General features: G+C 40.4%; 5 protein-coding genes across 10 annotated transcripts; 3 read left to right on the forward strand and 2 right to left on the reverse strand.

Annotated features, from left to right (window-relative positions):
• Nucleotides 1–16: 16 nt before the first annotated feature.
• On the reverse strand, nucleotides 17–5,529 carry ggcx (gamma-glutamyl carboxylase). The gene is made up of 15 exons (XM_026339832.1): nucleotides 5,340–5,529; nucleotides 4,869–5,069; nucleotides 4,624–4,782; nucleotides 3,771–3,936; nucleotides 3,600–3,678; nucleotides 3,379–3,485; nucleotides 3,106–3,269; nucleotides 2,691–2,992; nucleotides 2,316–2,447; nucleotides 2,029–2,180; nucleotides 1,763–1,932; nucleotides 1,546–1,676; nucleotides 1,285–1,432; nucleotides 909–1,113; nucleotides 17–804 (listed from the first exon to the last, which is right to left on the reverse strand). The coding sequence occupies exons 1-15, from the start codon at nucleotides 5,362–5,364 to the stop codon at nucleotides 645–647; spliced, it is 2,301 nt and encodes a 766-aa protein (XP_026195617.1). The 5' UTR covers nucleotides 5,365–5,529; the 3' UTR covers nucleotides 17–644.
• Nucleotides 5,530–6,921: 1,392 nt separating this feature from the next.
• gmcl1 (germ cell-less, spermatogenesis associated) lies at nucleotides 6,922–14,097 on the forward strand. Of its 3 annotated transcripts, none has more exons than XR_003297416.1 (16): nucleotides 6,922–7,284; nucleotides 7,922–8,116; nucleotides 8,227–8,350; nucleotides 8,473–8,569; nucleotides 8,659–8,756; nucleotides 8,858–8,970; nucleotides 9,082–9,147; nucleotides 9,397–9,481; nucleotides 9,584–9,674; nucleotides 9,763–9,903; nucleotides 10,285–10,354; nucleotides 10,432–10,507; nucleotides 10,601–10,746; nucleotides 11,193–11,280; nucleotides 11,383–11,577; nucleotides 11,732–14,097. XR_003297416.1 is itself a non-coding variant. In XM_026339557.1 (15 exons), exons 2-15 carry the CDS (start codon nucleotides 7,941–7,943, stop codon nucleotides 11,521–11,523), a joined length of 1,512 nt encoding a protein of 503 aa, XP_026195342.1. In that variant the 5' UTR covers nucleotides 6,923–7,284; nucleotides 7,922–7,940; the 3' UTR covers nucleotides 11,524–14,097. The 3 variants fall into 3 exon arrangements, 1 of the variants encoding a protein (XP_026195342.1); XR_003297417.1 differs by having other exon boundaries at nucleotides 11,789–14,097; XM_026339557.1 differs by having other exon boundaries at nucleotides 6,923–7,284; nucleotides 11,383–14,097.
• Nucleotides 13,460–15,008, reverse strand: fam136a (family with sequence similarity 136 member A). The gene is made up of 3 exons (XM_026339558.1): nucleotides 14,703–15,008; nucleotides 14,454–14,594; nucleotides 13,460–14,241 (listed from the first exon to the last, which is right to left on the reverse strand). Exons 1-3 carry the CDS (start codon nucleotides 14,787–14,789, stop codon nucleotides 14,053–14,055), a joined length of 417 nt encoding a protein of 138 aa, XP_026195343.1. The 5' UTR covers nucleotides 14,790–15,008; the 3' UTR covers nucleotides 13,460–14,052.
• Nucleotides 15,009–15,580: 572 nt separating this feature from the next.
• On the forward strand, nucleotides 15,581–20,121 carry pcyox1 (prenylcysteine oxidase 1). Of its 2 annotated transcripts, none has more exons than XM_026339556.2 (7): nucleotides 15,581–15,676; nucleotides 16,097–16,241; nucleotides 16,913–17,119; nucleotides 17,211–17,385; nucleotides 17,611–17,822; nucleotides 17,922–18,074; nucleotides 18,164–20,121. In XM_026339556.2, exons 2-7 carry the CDS (start codon nucleotides 16,121–16,123, stop codon nucleotides 18,832–18,834), a joined length of 1,539 nt encoding a protein of 512 aa, XP_026195341.1. In that variant the 5' UTR covers nucleotides 15,581–15,676; nucleotides 16,097–16,120; the 3' UTR covers nucleotides 18,835–20,121. The 2 variants fall into 2 exon arrangements, with proteins under 2 accessions (XP_026195341.1, XP_026195340.1); XM_026339555.2 differs by lacking the exon at nucleotides 15,581–15,676 and adding an exon at nucleotides 15,685–15,860.
• A 217-nt stretch (nucleotides 20,122–20,338) lies between these two features.
• Nucleotides 20,339–23,308, forward strand: LOC113148087 (RNA polymerase II-associated factor 1 homolog). Of its 3 annotated transcripts, none has more exons than XM_026339578.1 (12): nucleotides 20,339–20,609; nucleotides 20,807–20,860; nucleotides 20,951–20,977; nucleotides 21,130–21,180; nucleotides 21,307–21,342; nucleotides 21,430–21,450; nucleotides 21,536–21,571; nucleotides 21,657–21,692; nucleotides 21,846–21,878; nucleotides 22,061–22,099; nucleotides 22,194–22,226; nucleotides 23,190–23,308. In XM_026339578.1, the coding sequence occupies exons 1-12, from the start codon at nucleotides 20,555–20,557 to the stop codon at nucleotides 23,201–23,203; spliced, it is 435 nt and encodes a 144-aa protein (XP_026195363.1). In that variant the 5' UTR covers nucleotides 20,339–20,554; the 3' UTR covers nucleotides 23,204–23,308. The 3 variants fall into 3 exon arrangements, with proteins under 3 accessions (XP_026195363.1, XP_026195364.1, XP_026195362.1); XM_026339577.1 differs by having other exon boundaries at nucleotides 20,344–20,609; nucleotides 21,654–21,692; XM_026339579.1 differs by lacking the exon at nucleotides 22,194–22,226 and having other exon boundaries at nucleotides 20,341–20,609; nucleotides 21,654–21,692.
• The last annotated feature ends 119 nt before the right edge of the window (nucleotides 23,309–23,427 follow it).

The raw sequence follows: 23,427 nt of genomic DNA on the forward strand, positions 1-23,427 counted from the left end.
TTTAATAAAAGTAAAATAAGTTTGACACTATAAGCTCTTTATTAGAAAAGTCAATAGAAACAGACAGTTTTCTCACATTACAGGATTGGCATAAATGTTCAGAGAATTACATGAAAATACAGTACACCTCCACATGTGTGGTGTATTTGGCAAGAACCTTTTTAATAAGAGCTGGGCAAAAAAAAGAAAATATAGCAACAGAAGGAGGACTAGTTGACCGTCACAATGCCCTTCATTTCAGTATATTCATTAAAATCTGTCACCTCGCTACCTTTGTTCTACATTTTACTTCAGAACCAGCATTAAGAATTTAGCCTTACTGAATTATGATTATTTCTTTTTGGTCATATCACCCAGCCATAATGCATTTCTCTTATAATTATCTTGCACAGCATAGCAGTGCGCTTCTGTTAACCTACAGCATTCTGGTGTTGCTGAGGCTGTGGCAGAAATGTGTCCCTAGCAGAAATTCAGACTCATAAACAAATGCAGTAACAAAATACTGGAAATATTCTGAAATGCAAGTAAATCGGAAGCATAGAAGTTTAAAAAAATCCCTTAATTTCTAGGTGTTGACGTCCTAGAGTAGTAACAGTCCAGTAGTAGTAACACACACACATCTGCTGGGAGTGTGCGATCCAGCTTTAAAGTTCTGTGTGACCAACTTCATCTTTCAGCCTCTCGTCTTGGTTGGCTTCCGCCTGAGGCTCTTTCATGTTGGCGAAGGCAACTTCTCTTGTCAGCTGTTCCAGTGGAGGGAGACCTACTGCCAGGTTTCTCAAAGCAATAGCTGTCATCAAAAATCTGAAAGAAAAGAGGAAAAAGAAATTATATAAATACTGCCTTCACCAATACGGTTAGTTTTTAAGTTTATATTGTCTGAGTATGTACACGTTGATGACACTCACCCCCTCCGCACTGAATAGTACTTCTTTATCGTAAAGCGTTCCAGTCGCTCCAGCACACCTGCCTCCCTGCGTTTCTTCACTTCCTTCATGCGCCGCTGTCTCTTCAGGAACAGCCGCACGATCGGGTCTGTGGCATTGACCTCTGCCCCTTCGCCATCGTCTGCAGCAATGAGAGGCTGCAGCTCAGGAGGAAGAGGCTCAGTTTCTGTAGGATGAGACCGTCTAGTCAGCATTCGATGAAAACTTTGCATTTGCATTTTATGTAGTTAAAATAAAAGTACTGTCACTGAACTATGTTCACTAAAAGGTCACATGTTCTTCCCCAACTGCTTGGGAGCCATCACTGAGTGTTGCCCCTCGTGATGTTTACTGTCACCTGTGCCATTGCGAATTCGCTCCTGGAGCTCAAACAGCTTGGTGAAGTTCTCCTGCAGTGCCGCTTCTGTGGTGTTGACATAGATGTACATGTAGCACGAAGGTTCATCCGACACTGTGTACACCTTGTGGTAAGCCCCAGCAGGTACCTACACATGTACACATTCACATTATTGTAAATACTTAAGTGGTTGAACAGAACAATGTTGATGATACTGATGATGATGATGATGATGATGATGATGATGATGTGCAGCTGTACCTTTATCTGCTCACCAGGCTCCAGAGTGAAATTCTTTTTCTCCTCCACTATTTCAATGTTCACTTTGCCCTGCAACACTTGGACGCTGGTGTTGCCCAGATCTTCACTCACAAAGTTTTCTAAGTGAAGACCTAAGAAGTAGCATGTGTCAGTTTGTCAGTTTAAGCAAATCAAAAACTACCAACATGACTAGATAAGAGAAACTGAGTTTTGTAACCTGGGAAATCAGCAATAAAGACAATCTCAGTCTGATTGTCCAAACTGCCCTCAATCTCCTGGAACTTGGTCCTCCAAGGTGAGAGGTCCACCAGGAGAGGCATGAGCCACGGGTTTGGTTGGAAAGGTGACCAATCAGCTTTGACGATGTCCACACGGGGATCAAAGATCCTTAGAAAAATTCACAATTACTATTTCTTCATTTTAACATTTCACAAGGACACTAACATTTTTTTCTGTTTAACTGAATTCAAATTCAGTTCGTACCTTTGCTGGAAGCGTTCATTAATGGACACCCAGATGTCAAAGTAAATTTCAGGTTCAGAGATATTATAGCGAGGTAGCAACTGACTGAGGCATGTGGCGTATTGCTTCAGCATGTCCCCATGGTCCTTCCAGCGACGGCTTTGCGTGAACACCTAAAGAAAACAGACAGCATATCTCTTTAATAGGAAATTAGTGATAACAATGATAAAAGTTAAACTGCATTCGTCTGCAACTAAATAATTTAGCTCACATATTCTGCCTGTGAGAGTATTTTCCTTGTTACTCACCCCTGGGTTCAAAAATCCAATTTCGCCAGTTTTCCCATCTTTATATGTGATCTTAACATGCTGATGACTGCGGGAATGAACCATCATGTCCCATGAATAGCCATACAGACCATTAGTCCAGTTGTTGTAACCCTGGATACAAACAAAATTCTGAATGAACCAGGATAAAAGTGCCATGTGAAAGAATGGATGATAAGTATCTGCTTCTTTAGGGCTTTCACTGTTCTGTTGACATCTACCTGAACTCTTGTTTGCTGTGGACTAAAAATTGTTGACTCTGTTTGAGCAACAGTGTAGTGTAGATAATGCAGAATGCAGTTTCAGTCGTACTAGCTCCTTTAGACTACAGTAAAAAACTCTGAGAGGCAGACGTACCTGTGTGATGAAGTGAGAGTAAGGCAGGAAGAACTGTTCAATTATGTAAAGAACAGTAAAAATGGCTCCCAGCTTGTGCCGTAGTCTCAGTTTGGGAGTTTTAGCCACAGGTGGGGTCTCCTGACGTTCGGTGCTGGTGTTCTCAATTTCTGGGTAAACACAGGATGTGCTGGGCTGAAGATCACATGTAGTGAATGGCAGCGCTCCCCTGAGGAATGCTGGGAAACGGGCGAAAAATCTTCTTGGCCAGTCAGGGTAACAGAACAGAGGACTTGTGGCCAGCATTGTGTAGGGAAACATTCCTGTGGAGGATGAAATACTCTTACTACAAACTAGTTACCACTGAAACTCAGAATTACAAGGACTCTAAGCAACACAAGAAGTATGTTTTGATTAAGCGAGGTGACAGACTTACCTATGCTGAAGAGCTGTGAGTTCATACAATGGAAGTAGGAGACAAAGAAAAATGCATATGGTCGTGTAACGTCAAAAAACAGCAGGTAACCAGCGGTCAGATCCAGAACAAGACCGCATCCATGCACCACCAGCAGACTGACCAAGTCCACAGGAAGAATCACTCTGAAAAATAATTTGTGTGGTAGAGCAAGGTCAGTGATGAAACTGAGATAAAGCAGTCAGTGATTAAAAGTTAAACTATCTTTGGTCTGTGCTGCTTAGAAATACATACTTAAAAGGATCAAAAAGCCAGTGGTGTGCCAAATAGGACATCGAGTATCCCTCCACCCAGTCAGCATCCAACTTTTTGACTCCAGCGATGAAGTATACAATAAATATCTTTAAAAACAAACAACAAACATACAATATAAGATTACATGGACCTAAGTCTGATTCATAAATTGAAAAAACTGATTATGTTTGATAAGCCAAGTTTGTCACTGAAACACAAACCTGAGCCCTCAACACAGTGTAATTCCATAGAGGCACATGTGCATTTCTTATAGATGGTTTCCACAGTCCATCAATTGACCTACAAACAAACACAGGCTTAAATGTTTCCCTCTGTTAAGCTCATACATAATAAGGACAGAACTGCACAAGCACAAACAAGCATCATCTCACCAATATCTGTTGCCATCCATGAGTATGAGCTGAAACCCAATGATACCGTAGAGATATGAGTGATTGTTCCAGGTTGTTTTGTCCAGAAAAAAGATGTACCAGTATGTCGAGATGAACATAAGGCAGGAGAGACGATAGAAACAGCCAAACATGATGCCCAAGGCCCCTTTAATTAGAAACATACGGTGACAGTTGTTACTATTGATCATTATTTCCGTAATAAAACATTTTCTGTGGCTTCAACCCCCCCCGAGACCATTTACAGGATAAGTGCTACGATGTCTAATGGATGTATGGTTCAATGTCTGTTAATATGTCTGAGATTCCAATGGCCACAGATGCAGAATAATGTATGTTGCAAAGTATAGCACCGTCTTTTTTAAAGCAAAAATCATTTGGTGGTGTTCAGTCCTCAGTTGCAAGAATTAGCTGCACTTCGTGCCATTGCATCATGTTAAAATGTATACTTTGGGACTTTGAACTGTTAACTGTTGAACTTTGAACTTAAACAAAATAGGACATTTCGTAACATCACTTTGGGCTTTCGGACATTTTAGAGGAAAAAATGTTTTCTAAGGTTTTGTAGAGCATATCACAAAAAATTCAACGAGCTGCCAGCTGCAGCTCCTACTCCAAAGTACCATGTAAAATACTTTAATTGATAGGTTTGTAAATGTTAGCAATGTGAAGAATTCACCAAAAGGGTTTAAGGACATTTGAATCTGGTATTTGTGCTTTCATCTTTACCACAGTCGCCCCAAAGAGACTCCCTTTAAAAAAAAACTGCATCAGCTTAAAAGGGGAGAACCTCAAATCTAGTGGACATAAGCATAAAACAGCTAGTTTAACTCACCGAGGAACATCACCACATACACCAAGTACATCCAGTCCATTGGCAGTGGCTGTAAGAAATTGAAGAGGGGGAAGCGGCATACAGGGGCCCCATCCAGGTACTTGTAGTCCAAGTGACTAAGGCCGCGTTCCTGTGTGATGTCGATAGCCATCAGCAAACCTGCAGGAAAGAAACATAATGTTTGAGCTGCTACATGGGCCAGACTCAGGTGAATAGTCTGAGCAAACTGCTGCTGGTTTGCTTACCAAACAAGCAGCGGAAGATGCCCAGGGATGCCGGGTCAGTGGGTCGGTTCAGGAGGGACACCAGACTGCGCCAGGACGTCAGGTCTTCCTTCTTGAAGCCAAAGATGTGCTCCATCTTTGTTTTGGTTTGTGGTTTATCTTTTTTGGAGGTGGCATCCTTCTTTGCAGTTTGTTCTTCTCCATCACTGCTCACCAGAGCACCTAGAAGTTGAACAACAACAACATCACTAACATGAAACAATTGAGTACTTTTAAAGAAGATCAGTAGGAGGAAGCAACTGTGCACTAGATGGTGAGTGATCAACAGCATCGAGCGCTATAGTTAGAAGGCACAAAAAGCATTGTTTAAGAAACAATTAACCATATTCACGGGCCGACACACGACCACGGTGTGCGGCTGAACAGCAGATCTCTCTGGTTATTACAACAGACAGATCAATGGTTCACTCGTTGTGTTCACAACAACCTTACCTGCTACTGCGTCTCTTGCCTCCATGCTACGTGATACTTAGAATAAGACGGATTTTGTTTCGGGACAGGGGGCCTCCCTGCTCTCCCTGCTCTCCCTGCTCCAGGTGGAGGTGGTGAATGAAACGGACAAAGTTACGTGTCACAGTCCACACACACACACACACACACGCACACACACACACACACACACATACACCGACAGGAGGAGGAGATGGAGGAGGAGGGACTGGAATGTTGTGGAAGAGGTGCTTGTTTTTCATTGGCTGTTTCCTTGATTTCCACGCCCACCACTGGGTGCACCTTTACGTCATGTCCGGCCACCGTTGCGTCTCACAGGCTTTTGTTTTTTTAGTTAAACATTTCAACATAGTACAAGTCGCAATAATTATAGAAAAACATATAAAACTTAATAAAAGCGTGTGAAGTTTTACCGTTTTTGTGATTCTGCATTGAAAAAATCTGCAATACCACAGAATATCACCGGAGGGCAGCGATGCACTGTCAATATTTAATATGGATCCCTTGATGTTCTCCACAGAATACATTGACATGTAAACCTTATAAAAGTAATTCACACACAACACATCCATGAGAGTCATAACTAAGTCTATTGGAAGCCGTTTTATAATAGTACAATAATAATATATAAAAAGTAAATATATAATAATAGTGTAAAATCCATTGCAGAATTGAATTAATTTAATGTATACTTCATCCCCTTGGGGAAATTTGGTTTGAAACTTGTTGAAACTGCTGGATTTTTTTTGCTCATTGATGGTTACAGGCGAAACACTTTCCAACTTTAGAGAGGGTTAGCGACTTCCATTCACTGAGGCCTTGGTCTACCTGGGTGGGGTGCTTGGCTGTGTATGTGGGACAGGGAGTGAAAGGTCTTTTCTGGACAAATAAGAAAGACCATAGAAAACTGATTGTCTCAAACAGATAACCAGGCACACATAATAATGTTTTTCAAAATCATAAAAACATATAATATGCAGTATACCAGAAAGTTGTCCTTAGATAAAACAAATTGTGAAACAGAAAAGTAGAAAGAGACAGTTCATCCCAGCTTGCGGAGCGTGCCAAGGGACACTTTTGTGGCATGCTCGGCTGTTGTCTTTTATGATTACACACATAATTGGCTCCTCCCTTTCTTCTTTCAGTGTTGTTCAGAATATTTAGGTAACCTGTCCATTTAAAGCTTAGTTTTTAATAGCTTGGATCAATATTTTTTTGCAGTTTCTCGGGACAAATGAAGACTTTTAGAGTTTGAATGTCAGAAAAATGCAATATTGATTAAAGTCAGCAATGGGTAAAGGCTCCAGAGTTAATGCTAGTATAAACACTATTGATTTGGTAGTGCCCTTTAGACTCAGGAAGAGCACGACAGACTAGTCAGTATGGTTCAGCTAGTGTTACTGGTAGGGTGTAAAGTTTAGGTTACGTTTTTCATTAATCATATTGTAAAGGCTCGTGAAAAATCTTTGGCATGGGTGTAGTGTAAAGAAGTGTTTAAAAATAGACTTGACAGTTTTTCAGACATGTGTAGTCCACCCGTCTCACTGCAGGTGGCGCCAGTGAGCGGGTGTCGTAAAATGCTGCTCCAGAGTACGGCGAGAAGAAGAAAAACAAAAAGAGCTGCCACAGACATTCAGGGTAGTTCCACATCACCTCAAACTCTGCGGCTACACGTCCCCTAAACTACTAAAATGTGACTGGAACCGAAGACAGTTTTGACGTGTGGATGACCAGTTTGTGAGGAAAAGCACTGTTACTGTTTTTCAGACGTGTTTGTGTGCTTGTGAATTCGGCAGCTAAGCTAGCTTTGTGGTTAGCTCCTCTCCAACTGGCTCGTCAACGTCTGTCAGACTGGAGATAACCATCCGGTGTTTACCGTCCAGATCAGCCTCGCACCTCCCTCAGCCTGCCCGGAGTTAATCATCAGGTAAAGGATAGATTAGTCGTTGTTTTTGTTAAGCATACTGTAACATCTCCTTTACTGCAGGAGGAACCCATGCACCAGACTGATGTTATTAGCAAAAGGAGCATTAGCTAATAAAACTTCACGTTCAGCTTTAGTTTTGTTGTTTCCTCTGACTCTGGGATGCAAGTATAAATCTTTTGAAGCCACATTTGCTCTCTGTAATTGTCAAAAAGGTGATAATTCTACTGTGTGTTTATTACTGAGGTCATGGAGGGTGGTGGGGTTTCACTGGAGTGCATTATATTAACAGCTGTGTCTGATGTCTTAGCCACTATATTTACATAAGTGAGGAGGCAAAATGCTGAAAGTAGCATTATCACCTTTCTGACAATTTCAACAAAAACTGAGAAATTATTATCTGGTAAAGGTAGAATTCACAGCAGAACTGCTGTATTGCATTAATTTCAGTTGTACCAAATAAAATAGCCAGTGATTGTATATATAGTGTATGTACAGTGCTTATGTTTTGAATATGATTGCTGATTCTTTGAAAATAATCTTATTATATTGTTATTATATTTATTTATGCTCTATGTTGCCATGTCAAGACACAGTTTGGCTGACATGTCATTTCTGACAGTTGTTTTGTTGGTTTTAGGTCTCTTTAAAACACACTGATGGGAAGTCTGGGCAGCAGGTTCCAGTACCCAGCTCAGGGTCCAGAGGAGGTCGCAGAGGGAGCAAGTACAAGCCACAAACACAGCTGTGAGTGTAAGAAGAGGAAACGAAATGCTCAGTGTGACTGTGACAGTGATCAAGAGGAGGATGAAGCCATACTAGACACACCACGCAGGCAAGTATAGTCAAAGGACCAATAATCGAACCAGTGTCAAATACCTTTAATTCAACATCACTTTTATTGCTCTCCTCATTGGTTGTTTTTTGTTTTCCACACTTGAGCAGGAAGAAATTGAAAAGCACATCAAGATATATTTACCAGACCTTGTTCCTGAATGGGGAAAACAGTGACATTCGTATCTGTGCCCTGGGACAGGAGTGGAACCTCCACAAAGTGTACCTGTGCCAGGTAAAATATAAAGACACAACACATTCTCAGAGAGTGTCAGTGACATGTTGTTACATACATGTTATTACTGCATGTTATACTTCCTTTCTTTTTGTTTCTCTTCACTTTCATGCATTTTTCAGTCAGGGTATTTCTCCAGCATGTTCAGTGGCTCTTGGAAGGAGTCCAACATGATGGAAATCAACTTGGAGATCCCAGACCAGAACATTGACACTGAAGGTGAGGGGGGGAAAAAAACACATGAATTAGTTTTGTCAAGTCTTTGTTTTACTAAGTGCTCTTTACTGTTTTATATGTGTGTACTGTAGCTCTACAGGTTGCATTTGGATCCTTGTACCGGGACGATGTTCTGATCAAGCCCAGTAGAGTCGTCAGTATACTTGCCGCTGCTTGTATGCTACAGCTGGTTAGTACATTAAAAGAAAGGAACTATTGATTCAAGTATGTAGTCACACAGTCTTATGATAAAACATCTAATCAGTGCTTGGTGTTTATTGTTGTTGACAGGATGGTTTGATCCAGCAGTGTGGTGAGACCATGAAGGAAAACATCAGTGCAAAGACTGTTTGTGGCTATTATACTTGTGCCACTATCTATGGCCTGGACTCTGTCATGAAAAAGTCAGATTTGATTCATTTTAGTATTTTAAAGTCACAGCCTTCAGTAGAATGGTATTACTTTATGTGTGCTTGCATCAAATTGTATATATGTTTGTGAATCTCCTTCTGCAGGTGTCTTGAGTGGCTTCTAAACAACCTGATGACCCACCAAAATGTCGAGCTGATGAAAGAACTGGGGTATGTGTGCCCAGCTCACAGTTCTTCAGTTTCTACATCACCCTCTAATCTACATCCTTTATTGAGTCTTTATTGTAACTTCTCTAATTTTTAGGGTATCAGTTCTGTATCACTATAGACTAAAATAGTCTCAGTCAGCTTTAGTTCTGGGATTTTTTAAAATAAAGACAATTAGATAGCTACTGTGTTTTGAGTAATGACAGTCCATAGTCTGTGATTATACTCATATTTGTTTTATTGCATTTACAGGGCAGAAGTGATGGAGCAGCTTATCCAGTCCTCAGACCTGTTTGTCATGCAGGTGGAGATGGATGTATACACTGCTCTGAAAAAGGTACTTGGAGGAGTTATGTACTTCATAACTACCACATACACTCACTGTAATATCAGATCTATTTCAACAAGCTTTCTTTGCATTTTTTTTTTCTCTGTGCAGTGGATGTTCCTGCAGATCAACCCATCTTGGGACGGCCCCATAAAGCAGCTTCTGGCTGACGCTGATGCCTGGCTTTGCAAACGTAGAACAGGTACAGTAAGACTGCATCTGTATCTCAGAATGTTTTGTTTGTGGTATACAGATGTTTGACGGTGATCCTGTTTGATTTCGGTATTTAGACCTGTGCGAAAAGGAACCCTTCTTGAACACAGAAGAGGGTGCACCTTTTCGTTCTGTGTTCAAATACGTCCGTCTCCAATATATCATCAATGATCTTGCATCTGCACGCATCCTGGAGAGAGATAATATTTTACCCCCTGGTAAGATACAGTTGTCTGAAAAAATTTCAGTGCTTTTTCTGTGCTCTGGAAAAAATGTTTTTTTTTTCCCATTATCCAAAATCAAATCACTAAGGTGTTTTAATACATTGAATAATTTACATAAGTAAATTTACATTACTTGGCTAATTGTTCTTGGAAAAGTTAGCCCAGTTAGTTGTATATGTCTATATTTATGTGCTAAATTCACTTACTTCAGTTATTTTATTTTCTGAGTTATTTTCTAAGACTTTTAATCTTAAACTTAAAAGCATTAAACTATTTAATTGTGACGTAGTCTTTCCTAACTTTTACATGTGTTGTAACAAACTCTTCTCTGTTTATCTGCATATTAATATTGTCTGTTCATGTTTTATATTCTAGATTGGTTAACATCAGTGTACAAAAACCAGTGGTTCGCTATGCTCCGAACAGAATTTGACAATGATAATGGGTAAGAGCCCTAACATGAGTAAATGGACTGCAGTGATTCTGATTTTAAAGTTGACAGTGGTGCCTGTCTGTCATTAGTCCCCAGGAGGCTAACAAAGAGGAGTTTGAGCTGAGCAGCATGAGGTGTGGCAGGAAACTGGCTAAAGATGGAGATGTGAGTCAGACAGTTGATAACTTATAGATATTTGTAAATTTACAAGAAAGAAACTTTATAAACAAAGAAACTGTGATATTTTCTTTTTCTTAGTACTGCTGGCGGTGGACGGGCTTTAACTTTGGTTTTGACCTGTTAGTAACATACACAAACCGCTTCATAGTCTTTAAAAGGAATACTCTGAGCCAGCCATGTGGGGGCGCTGTGAGTCTGCAAGCTCGGAGGCATTTGGCGTACAGGTCTGTGGTGCAGACACCTTAAACCTTTTTTTTCTGTGTACAGATTTAATCAAATGAGTAGTTACCACACTTATCTGATATTCATAGTTATACTGTGCACTCATTACTTACTGTACTGTATATGTACTTAATATATATATATATATACCTATAATGGCATTTGCTAAAACTGCAGCTGTTATCTGTTTTGACCACAACTGTTTTCACGCTTTATTTAGTTTAATGAAGTTAGATGTTATATTTAGACAGAGTGAGACAAACTGTTTTCTCCCTATATGCTAAGTTATCTAGTTGCTGGTGGTAGCTTGATAATTACATTGCAGGCATGAGAGTGGTAAAAAAAAAGCAAACAATTATGTTAATTATATTATGTTTTATTGGTTTGTATCTGCAGCTTTGGTCTCAGAAAAGCTTTAACCTTCAATTGTCCACTTTCATTTGTCCAGGTTGCGCCTCGCCTCCTTTGATAACCGTGGAAAACTGGTCTGCAGTCGCTCAACGGGTTACCAGCTTCTCACCCTTGAGAAAGACCAGGTCAGTGACTGCTGTCAACCTGTATAAGGCTCAGTTGTTACTGCCTCTATACATTATAGAAAATACTGTCGTGGACTTTAAAAATATTTGTTCTTTTCTCAGGAGTATGTGGTGATGAACCTAGACAGTCGGTTGTTATCATTCCCCCTATATGTGTGCTGTAACTTCCTGTATACGTCGCCCCAGTCAGACAACCGACCGGATTCGCCAGAACAAGAGAGCACTGCTCGCAGCGGGTCTTGATGCCTGTTCAACTGATACCATCCTTCTGGTAACAGCAAGACACTGTCACAAGGTGTATGTACAAACTATTACTAATTTATCACCATTTTGACATTGGACATATCGTCTGCATGTTGTATAACTCAGCGAGGTGTTTAGGGGAAGTGTTATGTATCTGTGTATTCAGCATTTTGGCACATTCTGAATTAGCTACACATGTTGATCACAGAATGACAGAGACACATCACAGTGACCAGGAAGCAACAGGCCACTCTTTTGCTTTCAGAGTATATTGACTACTCCTTCCTTTATCGGGAACTGTTTGCACTAAGATGTTGGACCATTCATCAAGATGGAAAACCTGCGGTCCAGAAACCAGTTTCTTTTAACTCTGCACTTCAGAACATGAAATTTAAAACTGCTGATTGTGAGGACCATGCAGGGGTTTCACCTAGCATAAAGTCATACTAGTGAGGTATTTGGTTTGTTTGTGTTTGGGAATATTATCATCCTGGAATATGGGAACATCATCAGCACCACAGGCTGGAGAAAACAGTCTATGGCAATCCTCACACCGAGTCACTTCTGTGACATCGACTGTAGTATGGATCCATCAAGGGTTAGGATCATCCACTGTCAACCATATTGATGTCTCCAAATGAACCAGCAGCATCAGGTCAAAACACCAGACTTCACCAGTAGTTCCTCTTTAGGAGATGTGGTCTCTTTGTGTCTTTTTTATACAGGTTACTGTTAGAAGACCTGTCACTGACACCAGACCTATGATGTTATTTACTGTGGAAACTCAGAAATGTTCACCTCTGACCTTCTGCAGCTGCACTGTAAAATATCAATTACTGCTGTCAGACCCAGTTCCCTTCTCTTCTGCGTTTGACCTGGTCTGCAGGGTGTCTAGACTGCTCTCACCACATCAAGTACTTTTGTAGTCATGTTGTACATGTTCTTACTATTATTCTTACTATTATTTAGGTCAATTTTTGTTCGGCAATTTTGGAAATTTGCTTCATGTTTTGAAAAAAAAAAAAGTACATTTAAGAATTTTTTTGGGAAAGTTGACACAGGCTGCTAACTTGTTCTAGTCAATATGACTCGCCTGTATAGCTGCAGCTGCATCTGTCATCAAATTAAGCGCTGAACTTGTTTTTATTTGGCATTTATTTATTTTTTGTATCATGTGTAATGATTTATTTTTGCAAAAGAAAACATGTATACTATTCTCGACTGCCAATAAAACCGCCCATTCACATGGGCTGTGGTGCTATAACACAATCTTTAACTTTTTTTTTCTGAGCTCTTTGCTGTAACTGCATAGTTAACGCTTTTTTGCTTTTTGTTTTTTATCTCCTGACAGGCATGATCAAAGCAAAGCTGTCAGGTGATGTCAGTGATCATGTTCTGTCTAATCCCATGTGAAGTAAAGTCAGTAAAACCAACAAAACAACTATCAGAATCAGTAAAGTCTAAATATAATCCAGCATCATTTCTCCTGTTAGATGATGCTCAACTGATCTGTGTGACAGAAAAGTCCTACCTTTAAGACACTTATCAAGCCTCTACCCTATAAGTCTGTCGCTTATTATTCTAATATGATGTAAAGCGCCTACAAGAAAAATTCAGTCTTTATTAGATTATCACAATTATCATTTACTTATTTATATGGATAGTTGCCTTAAATATTCTTTATCACAAAGAGAAGCTGATGGATATTGGTTCATTATATCAATTTTGCATCTTCTGCTGACTCATTCTCAGGCTTGTTGTTTTATGTTAATATTCTTTGACTTCCTGTGCACATTTTCGAAGGGTGCTTTGTCATTTTTGCAAACGTAAATTCAATTTCAAATCAACAGATTGGCTGCATAATTCACCAGCTGCGAACTGAAAATACTAATTTTTGGGTATTTGACGGCATCAGTTAAATAAAATGAAATCAATGTTCACTGTTTTCTTGTATTTATTCTTGTACAGTTTTCTCTGGATAAAGAAACACAACGTAAGAGACAGAACGAGTCACAATAAAATAAAAAATGAGGATGAGAGGGTTCATAACAGTGAGAAACTTCAGATATTAAACATGGTTGAGACACCAAATATAAAGAACATTCAAAACGTTATGCATCAATAAAAGCACATCTGTATCACGCTGATAACATAAGTGTACTGTATAATTTGATGGGACACTCAGATCTGTACTGAGTGAGTTTACCTAAATGACCCCAGATGCATCACTGAGTTGAGTACTTAACCTTCAGTCTCCCAGTGTCCAGGGAAGTTTTACTGTTAAACAATTACACAGGGCACAATAACAAATCTCACAGTGAGCAGTTTTAAGCCTCCACAACACCAAAATTCCCAAACGTCACAGCCTCTAAAACTTGTCAAAACCTTAAGTCACATGATTTTACCCTTCACACTCCCCATCTCTTCACGATGTTCCCGTCCTCTGTTCTTTAGCCGCCACTGGTCAAACTGGCTGAGTCGACTAACTCTGCACTGCTGTCTGTGTGCGCAATGGCCTACAGCCATCCATCACTGATCTATAGAGTCCAAATTCTCTTTGAGTTTTCGGGTCATGCTGGGGATCAGGTTAACGTGGTCGTCCACACAACTGCCCACACAGCGGTCCATCAGCGAGCGAACAGCAGGCTCTTTAGCACCAGAGTCAAAAAGATCCTTCCCCTTATCGTTGCAGTGCATTGTGCATCTGGTCAGACGGTCCTGAGGGGAGAATGAGGAGGTTTAGATGAACTCAAAACAGATGGTGGGCATGTCTAAGATATCTGCAGTAAAAAAGTGGGAAGACTTTCTGAAGCGCATGTACTGTACAGATATACATCTTATGTATCAGCTACATAAGAATCACCTGTTACAGGTGACCTGGCCAAGTGAAACCTATAGAAATCGTCCCCCTTTTGTCAGATGTCTCTCACCTGAAACTTCTCCAGCTCTGAAGTGACCAGTCCCTGAGCTTTGGCCAGAGGAGTGTGACACCTCTCGATACACTGATGCACCTGAGTCATGGAGTCTGTGGAGCGATCACAGCAATCTGCGCTGCACCTGAACATGCGACCCTGCAGAGGGAGGCCACAGACACACGTATGACGAGCGGTGCACAGATCAGACTGAAGGAGACCAGGTGCCGCACGCACAGGTCATGTTTCCACAGATAAGGCGCCTACCTGCATTTTACGGATGTGGTTTTTCTCCAGACTTTGGACCATTTCTTCCACCGCAGCCTGCACGCGTGCTTGATGTGCCTCTGCCATCTCTGCGCGTCCTCTTCACTCCGCAGGTCTTCACAAATATTTCAGACAAGTTTGGTTCCTTAAACCGGACCGGGCTGGGCTGGGCTGGCTCGACGTACCTGCTGCGTCCACAGCAAAGTTTCTTTACTCTACAAACCGCTAATAATTAAGGTCACCTCCACTTAAGCATGGTTCAGCATGAGAAGATGATTGCGTCACTTCCCGTTTTCTTCCGCAGTCGGTTTGAGGAAAGAAAATCCTCTTCCGTTTTGTGAGGTCAGATCAAAAAAGTAGGAAGGTGGTGTCACATTGAATTATTCAATAAACGCTCACAGACCCACTGATTCTCTCGTGTTGATAATATAATTCTCTATAAGCATTTATTTATTTATTTATTGATCTTTTCAATGGGAAAGTAACAACTTCCGCTCTGCACGCTGAAACCTATACGAGTTCAGGACAATTGACATTTCAAAATAAAAGCACGAGTATCACTTAAAGAGTATGAATTTTGCTTTTACTTATTTATAATCTGACTTAAATCTTATTTACACCCTTGTAACATTTAAGACTGAATTGCAAATTGCAGAGAATATTTATCTTTATAGCAATCTCACTTTTGGCAACTGGCATAGGCACTAAAATAAATAATAAGTTCTTATGACTTTAAAAGCTCTTTTGAACCAACAGGCGAATGCAAAACTAAACTAAATACCAATTGAATGTGTTTTAATTTTCAGGCCTGTGTTCACTGTATGTCTTAGTTTGAGATGTGTACAGATCTGAAGAGAGTCTGCTCTTTGCGCGCGTTTGTTTGTCATTTGAACTTTGTGCGGCTTTTATTGTGAAGCGTACCCGGAAGTGTGTTCCACCATTCAGAGACCTGACAGCACGGTTCAACAAGTTTGGTGAGTAACTTCCTCTTGTGTGTGTGTGTGTTTGTTTGTTTGTTGCGTTTGACAACAGTGCAGTTTTGTGTTGAAGTAGACAGGAGGAAGGTTAAGCGAACTTTAAAGCTCTACTGAAATAACTGTGAAGTGAACTGTGCACTTCTGGATCAGCAGCAGTTCTCCTGTAGTGACTTTAGAAACAGTGAGTCCACACTGTGCACGACCACGAACATAAAACCTTTTGCTTTTTGCATCTTAAGTATTGCAGACACTGCAGATTGCGTTGGCATCAGCTGTGTTATCCTATGTGTTAACGTTTCCTCCGCCATTCTTTGTAGGAGCCTGAGATCCTCGGAGTGTAACCTTTGACCTACACCGACACACTGAGAAATCAGCAGCTGAACTGATCGTAGCTTTCCATTTGTGTCTCATGTGCAGATGGTGCTCGGTGCACGGCTCTAAATGCCCACGATGAATGTGCAAACGCTGACACTCAGAGCCCTGCTGTTCCTGGGGCTATGGCAGACTGGGAGGAGAAGTTTAGCCTCAGCTCCAAAGCTGCAACATCCACCTGAAAAGATAGGCAAGTTACTGACACGTCGTTAACCTGCATCCTGTCTGTCACTGCCACTTCTAAATACTATTTCTTTAGGTAATGCTTTATTATGACCTCACATAGAGTACAGTTTCTCTCCCACAAGTAGGCAATTGTATTTTCTAAAGTACATTATATTGGCTATAGTATCCGAGAAACCAGCTTGCATATGTCAAGTAATGCATGTTTCAACAATTAGTTAATTAATCAGTTAGTATATTGACATTAGATAATTGATTATTTATTTAATAATGCTTTGGACTGTTTCTTAGTAAAAATAAAACATCCACTTTATTAACCCTAAGTTTTATAGGACTTTGTGATGGAATCAGGATTTCACACCAAACATATGCCAGTTTCAGCTTCTCCGATATTTCTCTTTTCCATATTCGTGTCTTGTGAATATTGTTGTGGTGTTAGACTGACAAAGCAGTTTGAAATATCACATTGAGTTTTGGGTCTTTTGAGTCACCTTGATGTTGATTGGCATAGTGTAGACACAATAATTAATTAATTAATAATTAATCAGTTGAAATTAACCAAATGAATTGCTAATAATGTGGAACTGGATGTAAATTGAATTCAGTAACCTCAAGAGCACAATTACAGCTGAGCCTCTTCCAGAGTTGGCTTACCTTGTTGTTATGGCTCCTGTGCAGCCGTGGTTGGAGCAGGCATTGGTGGAGCAGCAGCAGCATTTTACCTGAGGCAAGAGTTCGGAGACGGGGTGAAGATTGATGTGTTTGAACCTGGAGCTGTGGGTGGGCGACTGGCGACAGTGAAGGTCGGCGATCATGAGTATGAGATGGGAGGCACAGTGATCCATCCTCTGAACCTACACATGAAGCACTTCATTGAAAAACTAGGTGACGTCAACATTTCCTAAATGAATCTGACTCACCAAAAATAAATGTAGTCCACTTTATTTGAATGTGTTTCCTCCTGGTATGTTTTCAGGTCTTTCTCCAAAGAAAGATGTCCCCTCTAAAATGGCAATCTTTGATGGAAACGAGATTGTGTTTCAAGAGAGTGACTGGTTTATAGTTAATTTCTTACGCATGCTGTGGCAATACGGGTTCAACTTCCTCCGCATGCAGATGTGGGTGGAGAGCATTATGGACAAATTTATGAGGTAAGGAGGAAAACTAAATCTCATTTCTAATTCTCATTCTTTCATCCAAAACTCGGCTTTAATTCTAATAATATTCTTTATAATCTTAAATTGTACTCTGTAAAGTGCCTTGAGATGAATTTTGTTTTGCTTTGGTCCTATATAAATAAATTGAATTGAAATATCAAAGCAGAATCACAGTTTGTTGTTGCATCTTAATGAATATGTAAATGTGATCATTCACAGGATTTACCAGTATCAGCAGTACGGTTACTCATTCTCCAGCGTAGATAGGCTCCTGCATGCCATGGGTGGAGATGGTTTTCTTACCTTGATGAATCAAACTCTGGAGGAAACCATGATAGCTGAAGGATTTTCACAGAACTTCCTCAATGATATTGTTGCGCCCATTACTCGTGTCAACTATGGCCAAACTCTCCGCATCCATGGCTTTGTGGGTATGTTGCACAGTGTATTAGTTTATCACATACAGTTTGTAAAAATATAGGAGCTATTACTGAAGGGTGTAAAGTTATCTTTTTTGTCTTGACTTCTAGGGGCTGTTTCGGTAGCAGGAGCAGATTCAGGCCTGTGGTCAGTGGATGGAGGCAATAAAAGAGTTTGCTCAGGACTGCTGTACCACAGTAAAAGTGAGCTCATCCCTGCCAGAGTGACTTCCATTTCATTCACACATCGACCTTCCAAGATGGGTAAGATTCATTTACTGTTGTTTTCTCTCATCAGTGTATTTGTCGTGTGGATGTTGACACTTCATTTCCCTCTTTTCTCTCCTTTTCAGGCCCCACAAACAGCTTCTATGAACTCAATTACGTTGGAGAATCAGGCTCAGCTCACTCCCTGTATGACATTGTGGTAATTGCAACTCCACTCCACCAGGGAAAGTCTGATATCACCTTTTCAGGCTTCTCTCCTCCAATCCCTTCCCACTACCCCGGACGCTACCAACAGACTGTGTCCACTATGGTTCATGGCTTGCTGAACATGTCTTACCTGGGGACCACCGAGTCAGCTGAGGGGTTCACTGCTTCTGACATCTTAACCACAGAGTTAGAAGGCTCTGTTATTTTCAGCCTGAGCTCTGTCGACCCTGTGCACATCCCTGAAGGTTACAAACGACCCCCCGCCAGCCAGCGCAAAGTTTGGAGGTTGTTCTCTCCACAGTCGCTGTCTCAAGAACAGCTGCAGAATATATTTGTCTCCTGGGATTCGGTTTCTGAGACTCGCTGGCTAGCTTATCCTCTGTACCGCCTCCCATATCGTAAGAGCCCCCCCTTCATCCTGCACGACAGGCTGTATTACCTAAACGCTGTGGAGTGGGCAGCTAGCGCTATGGAAATGAGCGCCATCTCTGCCAGGAACCTGGCCCTGCTGGCACACCACCACTGGCACGGACAGGTCGACAAGATCGACCAGGAAGATTTGCACACTCGACTACGAGGGGAACTCTGAAAAGTGAAATGAGAAGCAAAAGCAATAAAATACCATCAGCTGAGCAGAGATCCTGCCAGATTCTCTTGGGCTGTAGTAACTCTCCTGTCCTCTCTGTGTTATTTTTAATCATAAATGTAATAATTTCTCTTGGTCAGATAATATTGTACTCACTAAAGTATTAGCTGAGATCTGCAAACACCCTGAGATTAAAGTTGCTACATTAATTGAATGATTGAAAATTAATCTGCAACAGTTTTAATAACGGATTCATTGTTTTTTTTGGTCCATTGCCCATTAAGTAAGTTTTAAGTAACTCCCCACATTAATCAGTTAATAGAATTGTTAGGTGCAGACTCAGGTAGCACTGCTACAAAGAAACTAACAGGAGCAAACAAACTGGTTCAAATATTATCACAAATATTAACATCAAATATTAAATGAAGATGTTGAAAAGAAGTACCAACTGTCATTTGCAGTAATACTTTGTCCTTCTGCTTGTTTGCACTGTCTGGTTGTTTTAAGTTTCTTCCCTTATAGATCTCAGCAGTTAAGTCAGTGAGTACAATGTTATTATTTCTGATTACAGTCGTGTATTAAACTGTAATTTCCCTTTAATCACTGCACCAGTAAGCCCATAAGTTTCTAATCACTTTGAACAACACTGCACTGCCGACTGGACAGAGTGCTCCTCTGGCTACATGATGTCTGAACAAGTTCTGAGATTTATTTTTGACGTGCACTGCTGCTTTTATGAACACAGCACACAGATGAGAAGTGTATTTTTCTAGATTTTTGAGTCCTGTGGTTGCGAGTTTCTGTCAAACTATCCTGCTGCAAAATCCGTGACAGTGCACTAGAATTGATTCAACTGAATTGTTTCTGTTTACAATGAAGCCCTCTTGGAAAGACCAGGAACAAACATAAGCCCGTTGAGTATTTAGACTCCACATGGATTCTCCTGCACAAATAAAGTTTTGATTTTCAAATCAATTTGATTTCAAACAACACTGAAACCTCCCAGACAATACCGTGTTTTGAAACCTTGTCTGCTTTGTACTCACATTTGGTATCTTGGTCTTACTACAAAGTAAAAGTCTACTTAAATTACTTTATGTTTTTCAATCACTTCACATCACCTACAGCAGATTTCACTTCCTGTGAGTCAGTTAGCAAACCTGACTTACTGTTATAGCGTGTGACTTGTCTTTATAGTCTAATCATTAACCCACATTACGCTCTTGTTTTTATTTCCTTCTGTGATGTTCACTGTTAAAATGTAATTTCAAAATAAAAATGTTCAGAGTCTTTGCCCTGTAGCGAACACTTATATTTATTATATTATATTTTTAATCAACACAATTCAATTAGCTGTGTCTTACACAATGAAAACACCATTTCCAGTCCCAAAGGGAAACGTACATTGTTTTCAGCTCAGATGCAAGGACTTTTTTTTATTTTTTTTTTAAATCAGACACAATAACATCCCTAATAAAGGCGCATATGACTGCGGAGCCAACAATGGCGAGCATTGACTGTCTGAATAAGGATACGTCTGTGTGGTGATGTGCCACGCAGCTGTCCTCTCAGGTAGGGAGGGACAATGGTACCAGAGCCGCCTGTCCATGCAGAACATGTGATGCAACTGAAAATATAAGAGACTGTGCAGCGACAACAGTACACCACATCCAGTTTGCAGTGACACCCAAAATCTTCCAAGACCAACAGATCCGCGGCCGAGATGGGTTTTCTGGTGCCAGTGTTTGTCTTCCTATCTGTGGCAGCATTTCACCCTGGTAAGAATACATCACCTTCATTTAAAACTTACATTTTAAACATAACAAGGCCTCTGGGATGAAAATGTAGTCTGTCTTTGATCACGTGTATAACTTTACCGCTGCAGAAAACAAATGTTTATCTACCATGGGTTACATCAGATTGTCAGTTCCATGTGCATTTGCAGCCCCAGCTAATGGGTTTGTGATGCTTGCAGCTCTCTCAGCATCTCTGGAGTCTGCAGAGAAAGAGGAAACTGTCGTTCACTACGGTGAGGATTATCAGGAATGATCATTATTTGAAGGTGATGATATTTGCATGCCTTAAAACTAAATTAACTCTTGGTTTCTTCTTCATGCAGATGGGCTAACTGAACTACAGAAGATAGGTACAGTGCATTGGTCCAATGATTTTAAATATATATTCTATTATGTTTTATGCATTTTATGTTAATTGACCTGGTTTTTAATATATTTAGTTGTGTATATCAGTTAATTGATATATGTCTCTGTAACAATCCGGTTCCTCACTGTCTTTCAGATCAGATGGAGTTCGAGGCTGCTCGGAAGATTGAGGCTGCTCAGAAGAATGGTACGTGTGCGACCAAACTGTGGTGACTTCATGTGCAAATATACTCTGAATGAGCTGTGTTCAGATCAGTGTGTGATAATAAAAATAATAATAATAAATGATCATCTTCCACACCTTCACGTCAAGTTACAGAGCAACAGAATGAGGAGATCCACTACCTTGGTGAGAGAAACCATATGACCTGTGACTTCATTCACAGCTAATCCAATAGGCTGATCCAGGTTCATGAATGCAATCTTTCACTTACAGAGGCTGTTCAGGATGGATCGGGTAAGTTATATTCAATCATGTGATGAATAACAAACGCTGACTGTGCGGTACGTGCCAGAATCACCTGTTAACGTGTTCCTGACAGAGGAGGAGCACGTTGAAGCTGAGGATGACAACACAGGTGAGTGCTGCCTTTAACAGACGACTTACTGTGCTTCTATTGTTGAGCCCGGACATAGCATAACTGTGAAATCCTCCTCCAGCAGAGGGAGGTGACAACTCTAACGCTGCAGCTCAGGAGGGTGAGAGCTTTTACTCTTCCACATGTTGGCCTGTAGATGGCAATAAAGGAAAAAAGTCTGAAAAGAACTGAATAGCAGGAGTGGATCCTAGACTAGACTGGCATGCAAAATACCACATTGTTGTGACGGATTTTATTCCCCTGTTAACCACAGAGTCAGAGTCTGAGTCCTCAGAGGAAGCAGATGGTGAGATTGTGCCATTCAATTTTTTATACAGGCTCTTAATCACACTGCATTAAAGTTCTGCTTTAAATCATTGATCATTTATGTATTATTTTACCAGAAAGTTCAAATAAAACACTACAGCTAATTAATAATGAAACACTTATTTTTGTTTGACATCAAACTGCATTTTCTTGTCTTCCCAGAGCACCACAAGGCAGTGACAGAGACTGTGAGCAGTTTCGGTGAGATCTAGTACAACGTCCACTAAATACTCCTGACATTTACGACACCCACTGTGTATTTACCTGCTATGAATTCCTCATTTCTCCTCTGCAGATGAAGTCAGTCAGGAATCAGCTAAGGAGCAAGGTGAAAACCTGTAAAAGCTACAAACACATCAGTAATATTCACCAAATAAGTCCATGTTTATTGTTGAGTTATTGCTTTGCTCAGCTTAGCTAATAATCTGAGATAGTGATCGACATTTTTGAGGCTGACTCAAAAGTACCTGCTGAGACAAGATGTGGTAAACTGTTCTGAGAAAGCCAGTGAAAGTTAAATTGTAGGTTGTTCAAGGAACCGGATAGTAAAAACCAGAGTCAGTCAGCGCCGGTCTCAGCTGGATTTAAACAGTGTCAAAACATTTAAAGGCTGGTTTCTAAATCAAGTAAACAATAAAATACCTCAAGAGCAATTAAAATGTACAACCGAGGCAGACTGATAAAAAAACAACCAGAAGTGACATTTTGTCCCAGTTTAATTTACAAACAATGAAAAAATGTTGCTCTGGACATATTCAAGTTGCCACAGTGATGACATAATCAGTTTACTGCTTGACCTCAAAAATAAGATGCTAAGATTATTTATTGGAACACAGTCCTCCTTGTATGTGAGTAAATCTAGGACAGGAATTCAGGCCACTGTGAGACTTCTGTTCCCAGGTGCTTATTGAACTTGATTTATACTGTATCATCTGCTCGTGGTTATTTTAGCACCAAGGATGCGCTGTCCCTGTCCTAAAAGATGCCATTTTAAATTTGATAAGATGCTTTTGATTCCATGTTTTTGATGTAGTTAGGGTTTAAACATGTTCTTAAAAATTCTTATGGTGTAATATATATATATATATATATATATATATTTATATATATATATATATATATATATTTTTTTTTTCATCTGTACAAACAAAGAGAGAGTGAGTCATATTAAAAACCCTAGTAGAATTCATTCATGTGCTGGCGTTGAGAGCCCTGGAAAACTACTGAATTGCAGTGTGTTTACAATGTAAAGCTAGCGTAAAGGAATCTTCTGTCTGTCCCCTCATCACAGATGTACTGGAGTGAGAAAGCGCAGCAGCACGTGAATCCCAGCGCTCAGTCAACACCCGCTGCCTGAACTGCACCAAGCTTACTGTCAATAAAAAAAGGGAACAGTCCCGCATATCTGTATAAGCTGTGTTGACTTGTATTATATTCATGCTGTAACGTAAACATCAGGGCTGTGCTGAACCTTACCTTACGTATAAGACGCCTCTATTTAGGTTTATTAACCGCAAACAGTTCAATAC

The sequence above is a fragment of the Anabas testudineus genome, chromosome 22, assembly GCF_900324465.2.
Source record: "Anabas testudineus chromosome 22, fAnaTes1.2, whole genome shotgun sequence".
In the NCBI taxonomy this organism is placed as follows: Eukaryota; Metazoa; Chordata; class Actinopteri; order Anabantiformes; family Anabantidae; genus Anabas; species Anabas testudineus.

Excerpts from the sequence above, each read along its gene's own strand:
- ggcx (XM_026339832.1), bottom strand. The coding sequence starts at position 5,364 with ATGGAGGCAAGAGACGCAGTAGCAG. Across the intron at positions 3,486-3,599 it reads ACACTGTGTTGAGGGCTCAG|ATATTTATTGTATACTTCAT; the intron begins GTTTGTGTTTCA and ends TTGTTTTTAAAG. Across the intron at positions 1,433-1,545 it reads AGCCTGGTGAGCAGATAAAG|GTACCTGCTGGGGCTTACCA; the intron begins GTACAGCTGCAC and ends GTACATGTGTAG.
- fam136a (XM_026339558.1), bottom strand. The coding sequence starts at position 14,789 with ATGGCAGAGGCACATCAAGCACGCGTGCAGGCTGCGGTGGAAGAAATG. Across the intron at positions 14,595-14,702 it reads ACCACATCCGTAAAATGCAG|GGTCGCATGTTCAGGTGCAG; the intron begins GTAGGCGCCTTA and ends CTCCCTCTGCAG. Across the intron at positions 14,242-14,453 it reads CAGAGCTGGAGAAGTTTCAG|GACCGTCTGACCAGATGCAC; the intron begins GTGAGAGACATC and ends TTCTCCCCTCAG.
- gmcl1 (XM_026339557.1), top strand. The coding sequence starts at position 7,941 with ATGGGAAGTCTGGGCAGCAGGTTCCAGTACCCAGCTCAGGGTCCAGAG. Across the intron at positions 8,117-8,226 it reads ATACTAGACACACCACGCAG|GAAGAAATTGAAAAGCACAT; the intron begins GCAAGTATAGTC and ends ACACTTGAGCAG. Across the intron at positions 8,757-8,857 it reads CTGCTTGTATGCTACAGCTG|GATGGTTTGATCCAGCAGTG; the intron begins GTTAGTACATTA and ends TGTTGTTGACAG.
- LOC113148087 (XM_026339577.1), top strand. The coding sequence starts at position 20,555 with ATGGGTTTTCTGGTGCCAGTGTTTGTCTTCCTATCTGTGGCAGCATTT. Across the intron at positions 21,343-21,429 it reads TGAGGAGATCCACTACCTTG|AGGCTGTTCAGGATGGATCG; the intron begins GTGAGAGAAACC and ends TTTCACTTACAG. Across the intron at positions 21,693-21,845 it reads TAACGCTGCAGCTCAGGAGG|AGTCAGAGTCTGAGTCCTCA; the intron begins GTGAGAGCTTTT and ends TGTTAACCACAG.
- pcyox1 (XM_026339556.2), top strand. The coding sequence starts at position 16,121 with ATGCCCACGATGAATGTGCAAACGCTGACACTCAGAGCCCTGCTGTTC. Across the intron at positions 16,242-16,912 it reads ACATCCACCTGAAAAGATAG|CCGTGGTTGGAGCAGGCATT; the intron begins GCAAGTTACTGA and ends GCTCCTGTGCAG. Across the intron at positions 17,120-17,210 it reads GCACTTCATTGAAAAACTAG|GTCTTTCTCCAAAGAAAGAT; the intron begins GTGACGTCAACA and ends GTATGTTTTCAG.